Below are 14,254 nucleotides of genomic sequence, written 5' to 3'. Positions count from 1 at the left end.
TCAGCCTGTGGATGGTTTTTAAGGCGGTTTTCCATCTGCCTCGACGAATGCGGGCTGGTTCCCCTTATTCCGCCTCAGTTAAGCTGGGTTTACACTAGCAAGTCGCTTGCAGAAGTTATTGCTGCAAGTTATTGCAAGCTGCTTGCAGCTTTGTTTATACAGCAGCGCAAGAATTAAGCAAGATTCTTCCGCAAGTTCTTTGGCAAGAAACTTGCATCAACAACTTGCTGATACTTTTACATATGCTTTCAGTACCACTACGAGTGTGAGCCGAAGTATAAAATGACAAGTAGGTGGGTGGGATATGCTACAGCTCTTGTAATTGTAATGAAAAACATGAAAAAGAAAAACAGAAGCATTTGGGTTAGAGAGTGGATAATGAGAAGATCGCAGAATGGTACCCATAATAACCTTTTGCAAGAACTTAGTATCGAGAGCATGGATACTTTTGAAAACTTCTGCAGAATGTTCTCAAATCATCTGGAGTGTTTGTTGACGTTAATAGCGCCTGTCATATAAAAATGAGACACAAACTTCCGTACTGCTATTTCAGCAAGGAACGTTTGCTAGTCACTCTACGATCTATAGCTACAGGTGAGCTACGAATAAAATACGCCTTTTCATTTATTTATGTGAAACATACAACCAAAAAAATTCTGAAATCTTTTCTTTGTAGGAGACTCATACAAGTCCCTAATGTACTTGTTTCATATTCCTGTCAGCACGATTTATCTGATCGTACCCGATGTATGTAGACGTCTTGAAAAGAGAAAATTATTTGAAGGTATGTGAAAACACAATAATGAAATTAAATTTTTATTGAAATAAACTGCATTTTACAGAATGATATGCTTATAAAAATGTTTTTTTCTGATGCTCATAAAATGGAAAGTGACAAGCTAATTAAACAGAACATGTAATGATTACACATCGTCTTTAGACTCCTAGAACTACAAGCGAGTGGATGCATGTGGCAAAGGGGTTGTGTCTTCGAGTTATACTACTTTTTCTGTGTGCTTCTTTCACAGATGAGTCGAATATCGACGAGATTTCATTTAATGCGCTCATCTCCTTCACTCCATCCTTTACGTCTCGGTTATGCACGTCCCATATTTCGAGGTAGCTCTCCACGGCTTCAATAAAATGTTCTGTATCCTGCTTCATCCAGTCCCATTTCTCCTCCATTTCTGAAATTTGTTTGCGTATAATACGTAAGAAGGTTGTATAAAATTAAGTCACCACATTAAGTAAAATGTTAAACAAGAATGTTATGCAGACGACATACTTACTATAACTTGCGCTTCCTACTTGCAAGAAATAGAAATAAATCCTAAAAGCTGCAAGTTACTTGCAGATACGCCTTGCGTGGTGTTCACACTGGAAGCGGAAAACGTGCAGCAGGTCACTTCCGCAATAAATTGCGACGGTCGCAAGTCGACTTTGCCGTATGTTTACACTCGCAAATCACGCGGCAAGTTCCTCCGCCCAAGTAAATTGCTGCAATAACTTGCTAGTGTAAACCGAGCATTACACTATGTCGGCGATTGCTGCGCAAACACTGTCTCCACGTACGCGTACACGATAATTACTCTACCACGCAAACATTTGGGGTTACACTCGTCTGGTATGAAACGTTCCCGGGCAGGTCCACTGGGGGCCGAACCGCACAGTAACCCTGGGTTCTGTTGGGGCCGGCAATGGGGTCTGTGGACTGCTGTGGCTTGTTGTAGGGTTGTGAACTACTGAGGGCTATGGAGGGACTAAGCCTCTCCATCGTTTCTAGGTCCCCAGTTTAACACACAGTAGAAAGCAAACCGACACTGGCCAGCCGCTGTGGCCGAGCGGTTTTAGGCGCTTCATTCCAGAACCGCGCTGCTGCTACGGTCGCAGGTTAGAATTCTGCCTCGGGCATGGATGTGTGTGATGTCCTTAGGTTAGTTAGGTTTAAGTAGTTCTAAGTCTAGGGGACTGATGACCTCAGATGTTAAGTCCCATAGTGCTCAGAGCCATTTGAACCAAACCGACGCCTTCTGTTGTCACTGGGCATCGCATGAAAGACGTGGCGAGTATCAATTGTTTGGGCTCACTCCAGCTACGCAATGCAAATACGAAATTGCAAATATCTGCTGAAACAGCACAGAAATTGTGCCTGACGACTCTTAGCAGAGACACCATGTGTAGTGTAAACATTAGAGGAGCAATTACGCTTCCTTGTTAAATCTGTTTCTATGGAACATTCAACGTCCAGTTTAATGTACTTGTTTCTATTAACCAAATATTCCTCCAGCGTTTATTTTTACAGATCCTCTATACTATTGCATCTTAGGGTGACCAAACGTCCCGGAAAACCGGGATTGTCCCGGTTTTCATCCCTGTGTTCCGGTGTCCCAAAAATTTGTTTTGGGACGCTCAAAAGTCCCGGAATTCAGTTTTTAAATACATTTCGTGAAACTTTCTCAAATTTTTGGGATTTCGCTATATTAAAGGAAATACAACACAAGAAATTAATATATTTTAGCTTATTTGTCTAAAACCTCCATTGTCCCATACTAGTAATCACAGTATCAGTATTGATACACTCAGGCAATAATTTACTTTGAGCGGTATTTTGGCCAACAAGTAGTAAGTTGTATTATTTTAACAGAGCTATGAAACGTCCGATTGTCGCGCCACTTACTCACTTAATGTCAAATCTGTCCTTAAAAGAGCAGAAGTATCAGAAGCAGCGGAAAGGAGTTTTAGAGAAGAAATTAACAAGTTTTATGACACTTTTGTAGAATATCACAGCAAGTGGAGCGCCTCATATTTTCCCTCATCGCCGGGGTTTGATTGGATGTTACTGAAGAGAGTGCCAAAATGGGAAAGTGTTGAAGAGTAAAGAGATTGAAATTGATGATTCCATTCTCTTTGATCAGTTCGGCATACTGACAAATTTTGTTGAAGAAAGTCTTCATAAGTGGAATGATGAAAAAAAAAAAACACCATTGGAATGTCATGAGAAGTGGGTGAGTTTTTTTAAAAGGTGTGACTGTCTTCAGCATTACTCTGAATTGGTAATAATTGCAAGGTATTTATTTGCAATCCCAGCCCATAATGCCAATGTGGAAAGAATATTTTCGTTCATGAATATCCAGTGGACTGATGAAAGAAACAGAATGGAGGTGGACTCTTTTGAAGCAATCGTGCATATCCTGTACAACTACAAAATGGATTGTGCCGAGTTTTATCACTGTGTCTCAAAGAACAAAGACATGATCAAGAAGGCTGGAGGCAGTGAAAAATACCCATTTCTCCAAGGACAGTCAATTCCATCTACAAGTGCTCAGTAATATTAAAGCTAATTGTTAATATTAATTGATTAAAAGTTTAATGGCTGTAAAATCGTAATACGTTTCTTTATTGCTGTATACGTTTATTAAACGTCATTAATTATACAGATAATCTAGATTATATCAGTCTTTTGTATCCTCTTATTAGGTATAATAATCGGGTTAACAAAATTTATCAACAAAACATTAATATTTAAAATTAAGAAACCTGGGTACATGTGGAATGAGGTGTCGATTGGCACCCGGGTGAATGTGTCCCGGTTTTCACCGAAAATAATTTGGTCACCCTAATCTAGGCGGAAGAAATCTTCATGTTCACCTGCATCTATTGTTGCAAGATGTCATGTTTGAACCAAGTAAGCTGTGTTCTGGGGAGCGGTTTTTTCTGAATCCTTGCCGATTATAATGTTTGATCTTAGAATATGCTGTAGGGTCCTGCAACAGACGGACTTGAGTGACAACGCACTTTCGTACTATGCAGCCGATGCGTTATGCTTTATGTAAATTTGTAAACAAGAGTTACTGTACTCCTGGTTGGCAGCACATGATGCATTGCCTTTGTAACCGAGATTTCAGATGTTTACTCGGGTTAGTAAGACAATTATTCATTAAAACTGGTTGAATTCAGTACACTCATCTGCCAGACTTCAGACTATTATCATTTTCGTAGGAATTTAATGTTGTTGGCCGAAAGGTAGTCTACAATCTCCTACCACTGGAACAGCTTTCTTACTCTACGACACTTTATGAAAAGATGCCCCATCGATATCCAGATCACTCAACGCATAGCGCTGGATTATCTAGACGTGGATGGAGATGTTGAGGAAAGTGAGTTAAAGTAATCAGGGAAAATTAAATTACTATTCGAACCGCGCACCTTAGAAGTGGAGATCATATAGTATTGAGCTGCGAATAATATAAAGTCTAAATAAATAAGAAAACAATTGATAATAAAAATAAAGAAACTATTCCCTTAAAATATCTGATCCATTGCGCAACTCTGGATTGATGTCATTAAGGCAACAGGTGATTTTTTCCCTTTTTCTGGAGCCACAGTGATGTAAAATTTTAGAGAAGATATTTCCGCTATTTGACTGCATATAATGTGTTTATTTCATTATTCAGATTTCGGCCTTAGGCCTTTTTTAACTGTTACAACATCAAATCCACCGACACAAATCGGACAATTTTTGACATTGTAACACTTGGATATGGTCTAAGGCCGCAATCTAGATAGTGAAATAAACGCATTATGTACAGTCAAATGGCGGAAATATCTTTTCAAAAATTTAAGGCATTTGCTAGAGATTTGCTGTTGTTATGCAGAGAAAAAGAAGACTGCACAGGATAGACTAGTGTGGAGAGCTGCATCAAACCAGTTTTCGGACTGCAGCTCACAACAGCATCTACATAACATGGAATGATTGTGTCATGGTATATTCTCCAAAGGATCTCAGTATTTCCGAGGGAATGTCGTATGCTCCAGAGCCTTATTTTGATTCCTTTGGATTCTGGTTTCAGTGGGGAAATGTTTATAGGTTAGAATCAGAATTCAAGCAACCTGTTGTGAAATAAGTTAAAATAGCATAAGAGCCCCACAAAATGCATAAGAATGCACAGAAAAGTAAGATTAGCTTATTTCATCAGTATATTAGCAATTGAGTAATAACTAGAAGAGCTTTGTGTCTGTTTAGAAAATATTGAGAACTTCAAAAAGATGGACGTCTGGTGCCTATCTGAACATTACATAACCACTGGAGTTGAAAACTTAAATATTTAAGATTACACTCTAGCATATTACTCAAGTAGAACTGATATGAGAAAAGGAGAAGTTGTTACATATATTAAGATAGAACACAAATTCAAAAACTTTCGAGTCAAGTAGATTTTTTAGTTATCAGCCCATAATAATGTGTGCTTGTGAGTTAATAGTGAAAAATACTTTTAATTGTAACTGTGTAGATCCCCACTCAACTGTTTAATAGAGATATGGAATTCTTACTACACTATTAAGCTATCTGTCAGACAGGAGCAAGCAGTTAATAGTATGTGGTGATTTCAGTGTAGTTTTTCTAAAGGACTGTTATAGAAAAAATGATCTGGAAACCTTATTTTGATCCTGAAATTTGATCTCAGTAAATTACTTTTCAGCATATGTGTATAAAGACAGTAGGACCCTAATTGATAATCTTTTCTTTGATGAAGCTCAAAGCAAGGAAAAAACAGCTGTATTCCTAGTAACAAAAGCTTTCTCTCTGTGATCATGATGCTTAGTTAGGATAAATAAGATAGTGGTTAGAACCTGTCCTTAGTGGAAACCAGATAGAATAATTAATGACTTCAGAACAGATGTTTTTAAGAGTACATAAAATTTGATCTATTCTATGATAAATTCACATCATCATTTGAAAATAGCTGTCTGCATAAGCTAATCAGAAAGGACATCAAACTGCCATGTATAAAACCATGTTTCACTTGATGGATTAAAGTATGTGAAAGGAAAAGGGAAAAACAAGTAGAGATCCTGCAGTAATTGCACATTACAAAAACTGCTCAGATATAGTAGGAAAAATTATTGTAAAAAAATCAGACAACATGCATATTATATCAGAAATCAATAACAACAACAGACTTTAGGCTACGTGGAATGAACTGAAAGACAGGACAACAGGCCTCAGACCAAGATAACATCACTATTGACTCAAATGGAATGGATGTAAATGATCAGTCACAGATAGCAGATATGTTTAATAATAATTCCCTACATTTAGTAGAAAATATACAGATAAACAGTTCAGGAGAAAGTCACAGCAGTATGTTGAAAAAGCAACTCTCATAAAATTTAATCATATGAATGTATCACCAATTTCTACTTCCAAAATTAAGATAATTGTATATTCTCTCAAAACTGAAAGCTCATTTGAATTTGATGGTGTTTTCAACAGAGTGCTATGGATTTGTTACCATGTAATAAGGCCTGTTTTGTGTGAAATACGATAAAAAAAGGCCATGCACCACAAAGGAATTATTCAAACAGAATGGAAATTGGTAGATTTGATGTACGTTTATTGACAAACAAATGATTACAATTTCAGAAAGGTTGGATGATTTATATTAAGAGGATGAGCTTCACAAATGAAACAAGTCAGTAATACTTTGGTCTACCCCTGCCCCTTGTGCAAGCAGGTATTTGGCTTGGCATTGACTGATAGAGTTTTTGGATTTCCTTCTAAGGGATATCAAACCAAATTCTGTCCAATTGGTATAATTCTGAGCTGGTTGGCCCTGCCCATAATGCTCCAAACATTCTCAATTCTGGAGAGATCCGGCAACCTTGCTGGCCAAGGCAGGATTTGGCAAGCATAAAGATGAGCTGTAGAAATTTTTTCCATGTGCAGTCATGCATTATCTTGCTGATATGTAACCCCAGGATAGCTTACCATGAAGGGCAACAAGACAAGGAGTGGAATATTATCAATTTACCACTGTGCTTTAAGGGTGTTACAGATGGCAACCAATGGGGTCCTGCTATGAAATGAAATGGCATCCCAGACCATCACTCCTAGGTGTCAGGCTGTATTGAGGCCAACAGTCAGATTAGTATCCCACTGCTCTCTGTGGCATCTCTAGACATGTCTTTGGCCAGGAATCTCATTGACTGAAGTAAAAATACCTTCAGTGATGAGGCCTGCTTCAAACTGAACTCCAGTGAACAGCAAAGATATGTGTCTGGCAATGCCTCAGACAGCAGTGGGGTACAAACCTGACTGTCGCCCATCATATGGCCTGACAACCAGGACTGATGGTCTGGGCTGTAATTCCATTTCATGGCAGGAACACCTTGGTTGTCCCCCATGGTATTTTTACAGCATAGCAGTACATTAACAATATTCTGTGCCCTGTTTTGTTCCCTTCATGGCAAGCCATCCTAGGCTTGATTTCAGCAAGATAATGTCCATCTGCACACAGTAAGAGTTTCTACTACTTGTCTTCATGTTTGCCAAATGCTACCTTGATCAGCAAGGTCACAGGAACTCTCCCCGATTGTGATCATTTGGAGTATAATGAGGATGGCCCTCAAATCAGCTTGGGATTTTGACGGTATAACATGCCAGTTGGACAGAATTCAGCACAATACCCCTTGGGAGGACATCCAAGAACTCTATCAATCAGTGTCAAACTGAATAACTGCTTATATGTGCGTGTGTGCGAGTGTATACCTGTCCTTTTTTCCCCCTAAGGTAAGTATTTCCGCTCCCGGGATTGGAATGACTCCTTACCCTCTCCCTTAAAACCCACTTCCTTTCGTCTTCCCCTCTCCTTCCCTCTTTCCTGATGAGGCAACAGTTTGTTGCGAAAGCTTGAATTTTGTGTGTATGTTTGTGTTTGTTTGTTTGTGTGTCTATCGACCTGCCAGCGCTTTTGTTCGGTAAGTCACCTCATCTTTGTTTTTATATATAATTTTTCCCACGTGGAATGTTTCCTTCCATTATATTGAATAACTGCTTACATAAGGACCAGAGGCGGACTAACATGTTATTGACTTGCTAATTTTGTGTAGCTTTTTTAAAAATAAATCATCCAATTTTTGTGAATTGTAATCATTTATTTGTCTGTAAATGTACCTCACATCTAACGATTTCCATCCTATTTGAATAATTGCTTTGTGGTTTATCATGGGTATTTTTTAAGAGTGTACATGATGCATCACCAATAACAGGCATTTTTCCAGAGAGATTGAAATACGCGTTTGTTAAACCCTTCTGTAAGAAAGGTGATAGGAGATATGCCAATAACCATTGACCTATTACACAACAATTTAAGGAGGTAATGCATTATAGAATAGTTCACATATGAACAACAATAATATCCTCAGTTAAACACAGTTTGGATGTCAGAAGAATTGCTCAACTAAGAATGCCATTTGTGTGTTCAGTTACCAAATTTTACAAGCACTAAATAATAAAATACCACCAGCTGGATTTTCTGCAACCTGTCTAAGGTAACTGACTGTGAATCACAGTATTCTCCTAGATAAACTGAGCTTTTATGCAATTGATGTAGCCAACCAATGGACAGTGTCCTTATCTAACCAGTAGAATGTAGCCCATTTTACCTAGTGATTCAACCATTGTTGAAATCATCTATGGGTTCCTCAAGACTCAGTGTGAGAGCTAATATTGTTCCTCATGAATGTGTACCATCTACCAACTAATATACAACAGGAGAAATTAGTTCTCATTGTGGATGACACTAGTATTGTAATCAATCCAAGCACTCAAACAGCAACAGAAGAAGTGGTGAACAATATTTTTATAAGTATCATTGACTGGTTTTCTGTGAGTGGTCTCACTCTCAGTTTTAAAAAGACAGAACATATGCAGCTCTGCATATCTAGGGGTACTAAACCAGTGGTAATTGTAACACGTAGTGAGAAAATAAAAAAAATAAGGAAGAAGCCTAAAAATTTTTAAGTATCCATATTGATGAGAATTTAAACTGGAAATAAACACATTTTGGAACTCATAAAACAGCTTAGTTCAGCCACATTTGCACTTAGAATCATTGCAAATCTTGGGGAAAGATAAATCAGTTATTTTACATACACTGGGTATTTTCATTCAACAATTTCATGTAAAATAATGTTCTGAGAGATAACTCATGTTTAAGAAAGAAAGTCTTCATTCTTCATTGCTCAGAAATGTACTCTAATTACAATCTGTGGTACTCACCCATGGTCATCCTGTAGACATAAGGAGCAATCTGTGGTACTCACCCATGGTCATCCTGTAGACATAAGGAGTCTGTGGAAAATGAAATTAACTAACTAGCTAACTTAGGACTTGTATTGTATTGTACCGGGGACCTAGAAATGACAGAGAGGCTTTGTCCTGCTGTAGACCTCAGTGGTTCACAATCCCACAACAGGCCACAGCAGTCCACCCATCCCACCGCAAACCTAGGGTTATTTTGCGGTTCGGCCCCCAGTGGACACCCCTCCCCTCCCCCTCCCCAGGGAACATCTCATACCAGACAAGTGTAATCCCAAATGTTTGCATAGTAGAGTAATTATGTTGTACGCGTACGTGGAGACAGTGTTTGCACAACAACTGTTGACATAGTGTAACTGAGGCGGACTAAGTGGAATCAGCCTACATTCACCGAGGTGGATGGGAAACCATCCACAAGCTTGCCGGCACACTGGAGCTTGACACTAATCCACCAGGTGGATTCGTGCTGGCGACTGGTATGCCTACCCACTCGGGAAGCAGCGCGTTAGAATGCGTGACTAGCCAGGCAGGCTAACTTAGGTCTTAGTGTAGACCTTTTTACGTTGCACATTTTTGGCCTTTCTGTTAGAATATTTTACTGCATGGCAGCATCTGGGGTGTTTATTTTCCTCTGAAATAACATTTGAAATGATTTTGCAGTACTAGCTCCATAAAAACACCACTCTCATTGTAGTTAAAGAAATGCTGTTCATCAGGTAGAGTACAGCTGTGTTCTCTATGATGGTATCATTTTATGTAGTGTTTGTCACCCAACTCATGGCAGCACCAGCTAATCTACAGCTAGTTTAGTTTGATGGACAGTTGTGTTTTCCATGGAATCACTTTAGGCAGTTATTCACTCTTAGATATGATGCTGCAAGCATAGAAGAAACTGAGTGGAATTAACTGTGATGTAATCAAGTCCTGTAACAGTGCATACTGTGTTTTTATTGTTACATTTTATGAAATATCTGTATGATAAAGAGTGCACTCAGACATCTCTGTGAAAGTAAATTTAGCGTTTGTAGGCTTGTGAAGTAAGGGAGGAGCAAAGCAGAGAATCATGTATGTATGTTTGTGTATATGTATTTATTTTCCATGAATTACCCTCTTGAATATATATTGTTGCTGCACTTACATTAAGTGACTTCGTGCTGATAATGTTCATTACTGCATCTCCCCCCCCCCCCCCCCCCTCTCTCTCTCTCTCTCTCTCTCTCTCTCTCTCTCTCTCTCATCCACACAGAACTTTGTGTGTAGTGGAGAAGGAGATGAGTAGTTGAAGAACTGAAATGTTTGAAAGATCCACAGAATGAAGTATGAAAACAATTGTATTCTATGATGGACTCTTAGATACTTGGAAGCATCAAAGAACAACATTAATAACTGTAATACTAAATAGAACTGTAACTCTTTTCACAGCAGACAAAAAATACTTATTTTATGCTTTTCATTGCAGTGAACATGGAGATGACTCCAGAAATGGTGAACCTGTCAAATTCAACCAAGACTTTGTTTTGTGTCCAGTTGAGAGCTACGGAAATCTGGTTGGTAAAAGATTATGTGAAATAAATGTTACTGAATTTTTATTTCAAATTAGTTAAGAGCCATGGCTTGTATAATTAATTGCAGTTTTTTACTGGTATTGCTAATTTCTGGGGTGCAGAATAAATATGTGAATGTTGTTCTTGGAATAACAGAACTACATGAACTGCTTTTGTACTGCTTTGATCAGTTGTCATGCACTGTAAGGTTTAGTTATATAATTCACCATCCAAGAGCAAATGTGTACTAAATTATTTGCTCAGAATTTGAACTCAGATGCTTAAAAATGTTTAAGCCAGCTGATTGGATGTGTCAGGAGATATATTCCCCTCCCCAGTGTTTGTTAAGCAGTGGTTGAAAAGGACACAAAGTACTAATTGGAGAATTATCATCTGGAATTGATGTATTTGTTAAATAACAGCATCTGTATCTTTGTAACACATTAATTTTTTACGATCATTGCTGGTCCTTGTTGCATGGTCTTGGCATCACTTACATTCCATCCTACTTATGCATTCTTCATTATAACAATGACTTGAAGACAGTCACCCGATGGCAGTTTTTCAGTTTTTGCAGCTTGTATTAGACAGTGATTGTAGATACTAATTGGCGATATTCTTATTGAGTTCTGATGTGAATTAAGATACATAAGTGCACTGTAGCTTTTTGTGATGATTCCTATTCAGTGTGTGGCAATCCAGATTGAAAAGGTTCAGCTTTTATTTACTATTACTGTTCACTGATATCCTCCCTTTTGTCATGTACACAGCCACCACCTTTGTGAATGTTGTTTTTAGCGTATCTAATACACTGATAGACTTCTTACAGTTAACCATATGCCAACAAGCTGCCCTTATTGGGCAAGGAGAGGCCCTCATTTTTCCCATGTATTCTAACTAATTGCACAAACAAGAGCACTCAGATTAAGTTCCTTTACTACAGTAAGCAATGATAATCAAAATACAGAGATGATCTTGTCATTATTTTTATAATCAACTCTATACAATGTTGAAGTTTTACCAATAACTAGACCAATGTAGATAAACTACCATGTCTATTTTTCTAGAAATTGGTGTTAACTTCTGGGACGAATAAAGTCCTGCAACTGTAACTGAACAGTGTTCTATCAAATTCATGAAGAGACAGACTGGCTGTGTTGCTATACCATTAGTGTCAGAGATGGAAACTTGTTCCCCAACATACGTTCTTATTGCCCCACTCTTCCCCCAGTGGGTTCACTAGAATTTTTATGCTGTTTGTTTATTAGTTCGTTCTTAGCATTTGTAGCTGCCTATCTTTTTTATCTTTATTCCATCCATTTATTATACTTTATGTGTGTTAATTTTCCTCTTGAATTGTCCCCCTTTTCTATATCCACACTGTTTCTCTTGGTATCTCTCACTTCCATCAAAGTCATGGTTGCTTCTGTACTATGACCTCCTCCTCTATCTAATGGGTTTTACTTCATATTTGGCCTCAAATGGTGGGCGGCCCTTAATTTGGGGTTGGAGTGAACTGCAACCCTCCCCTTGTCCATCCTCCACTAACCTTTCGTTCTGTAGCTGAGAATGATATTATATATTGTGATGTGTTTATGTTGGCTGTACAGGGAATTGAGTTTCCTCTTTGTGAATTTAACAAATTATTTAATGGAATGTTCCTTTTCATGTAGTTGAAATATGTCCAGCAGTAGTACTCCAAGTGACATTAATGAATACTGAAATGGAAGTACACTGACAGAAAAAAATCACAACACCAAAACGGAGTAGTGTGACAAACAAAAGCTGGAAGATGATGTTTATTCCAATTTCAGCTAGTTACATAAGAGTGGCACTAGTAGCACCACTATGAGGATGCAAATCAGGTTTGCTTTAAATACATGCATTAGTGGTCATTAGCATTAGTTATCTTTGGGATTGGACATTTATGAGTTGATATTAGTCAAGAATGCTTTGCTTTTAAGGTGACAAAGACACCATTACCAATACCTCATTGAGTTTGAATGAGATCATGTAGTAGGGCTGTGAGAAGATGGATGTTACTTCTGCAATATTGCAGAAAAACTTGGCAGGAGTGGAGCCACTGTACATGATTGCTGGCAGTGGTGCTCATGAGAACATACAGTAATAAGAAGACGGGGCTCTGGACAGTGACATGGCACTATGGAGAGGGAAAGACCATCATGTTCACCGTATGGCTCCAGTGCATCATATTGCAGCTGCAGCAGCAATTTGAGCAGCAGTTGGCACCACAGTGACACAACGAACTGTTACAGATTGGTTACTTCAAGAACAGCTTGGAGCCAGACACCCTGTAGCGTGCACTCCACTGACTCCAAACCACTGCCATTTGTGGCTTCAGTGGTGTCAAGCGAGAGCTGTTGGAGGGCAGGGTGGTGGTCTGCTGTGTTTTCTGATGAAAGCTGGTTCTGCCTCTGTGCCAGTGATAGACGTGTTTGTTAGCAGGAGGCCAGTTGACGGTCTGCAACCGACCTGTCTGCAGTCGAGACACACTGGACCTATACATCGTGGAGTTATGGTCTGGGTGCAATTTTGTATGACAGCAAGAGCACTTTTGCGGCTATCCCACACAGCCTGACTGCAAATTTGTTCGCTGATCTGGTGATTTGACTTGTTGTATTGCCATTTATGAATAGCAAACCCTAAAATGTTTCCCAACTGGATAACACTTTCCCACAGCCCGCTGTTGTAACCCACATGCTCTACACAGTGTCAACATGTTGCCTTGGCCTGCTTGATCACCAGATCTGTCTCCAGTCGAGTGTGTTTGGGAAATCATTGGAAAACTCCAGTGTCATCCACAACTAGCATTAACCACCTCTGTATTGACCGACTAAGTGCAACAGCCATGGAACTCCATCTCACAGACTGACATCTGGCACCTGTACAACACAATGCATGGACATTTACATGCTTGCAGTTACGATAGTTATTAATGTATCAGCATTTCAGATTTGCTGTGGCTTCCCTCGCATTTACATTAACTTGTGCTCTTGCAATGTTAATCACATAAATATATTACCTAGACAAATGTATTCCCAAAATTCCTTTACCCCACATTAATTATTTTTTGGTGGTGCAATTTTTTCTGTCATTGTATTTAATGGCAACTAAAGCATTTTCATTTATGAGTTACCATATGCCATCTCTGTAATGAAGGATGCAGTCCACAAAACCTTCAGTATTCACTAGGACCTACTGCAACAACTGAACTGTCAGTCATTAAAAATGTTTGCAGAATTTATTTAACAAGACCGGTCTAGAAGGACAATTTCCTTATTCGCTTCTGAAACTAGAGAAGGAGCACAAATCTTAAAAAAGTTTCACAGCTTTGGTCTTACTCACCAGCTGTATGTGAAAGAATATCTAATGTATGATTAAAAAAACTTGTATGTTTGGATTCTGGAAACAAGGAATCTTCTGAGTATTACTGGATTGTCCAGTCACTGCTTGGTAGACCAATTTCATATTAATTAAAGATACAATATTTTCAAAATTTTGTACATGGCTGCACATTCAGATACTGTGAATAGTTACAATTGAAAAAAAAAAAAAAAAACAACCCTTGGTCACTATTTTTAATGAATTA

General features: G+C 38.6%; 1 protein-coding gene across 1 annotated transcript in view; it reads left to right on the top strand.

The window, feature by feature from the left end:
* The window catches only part of LOC124616345 (cilia- and flagella-associated protein 161-like), a 153,540-nt gene that overhangs the window by 85,631 nt on the left and 53,655 nt on the right, over nt 1–14,254 (top strand). Inside the window, exon 3 of the mRNA XM_047144653.1 lies at nt 10,560–10,647. Within this exon, the coding sequence (XP_047000609.1) occupies nt 10,560–10,647 (88 nt within the window). The remainder of the gene's footprint in view (nt 1–10,559; nt 10,648–14,254) is intronic.

This window comes from Schistocerca americana, chromosome 5, assembly GCF_021461395.2.
Source record: "Schistocerca americana isolate TAMUIC-IGC-003095 chromosome 5, iqSchAmer2.1, whole genome shotgun sequence".
NCBI lineage: Eukaryota > Metazoa > Arthropoda > Insecta > Orthoptera > Acrididae > Schistocerca > Schistocerca americana.
Note: the sequence above shows the minus strand (reverse complement) of the source record. Positions and strands in the feature narration are given on the sequence as shown.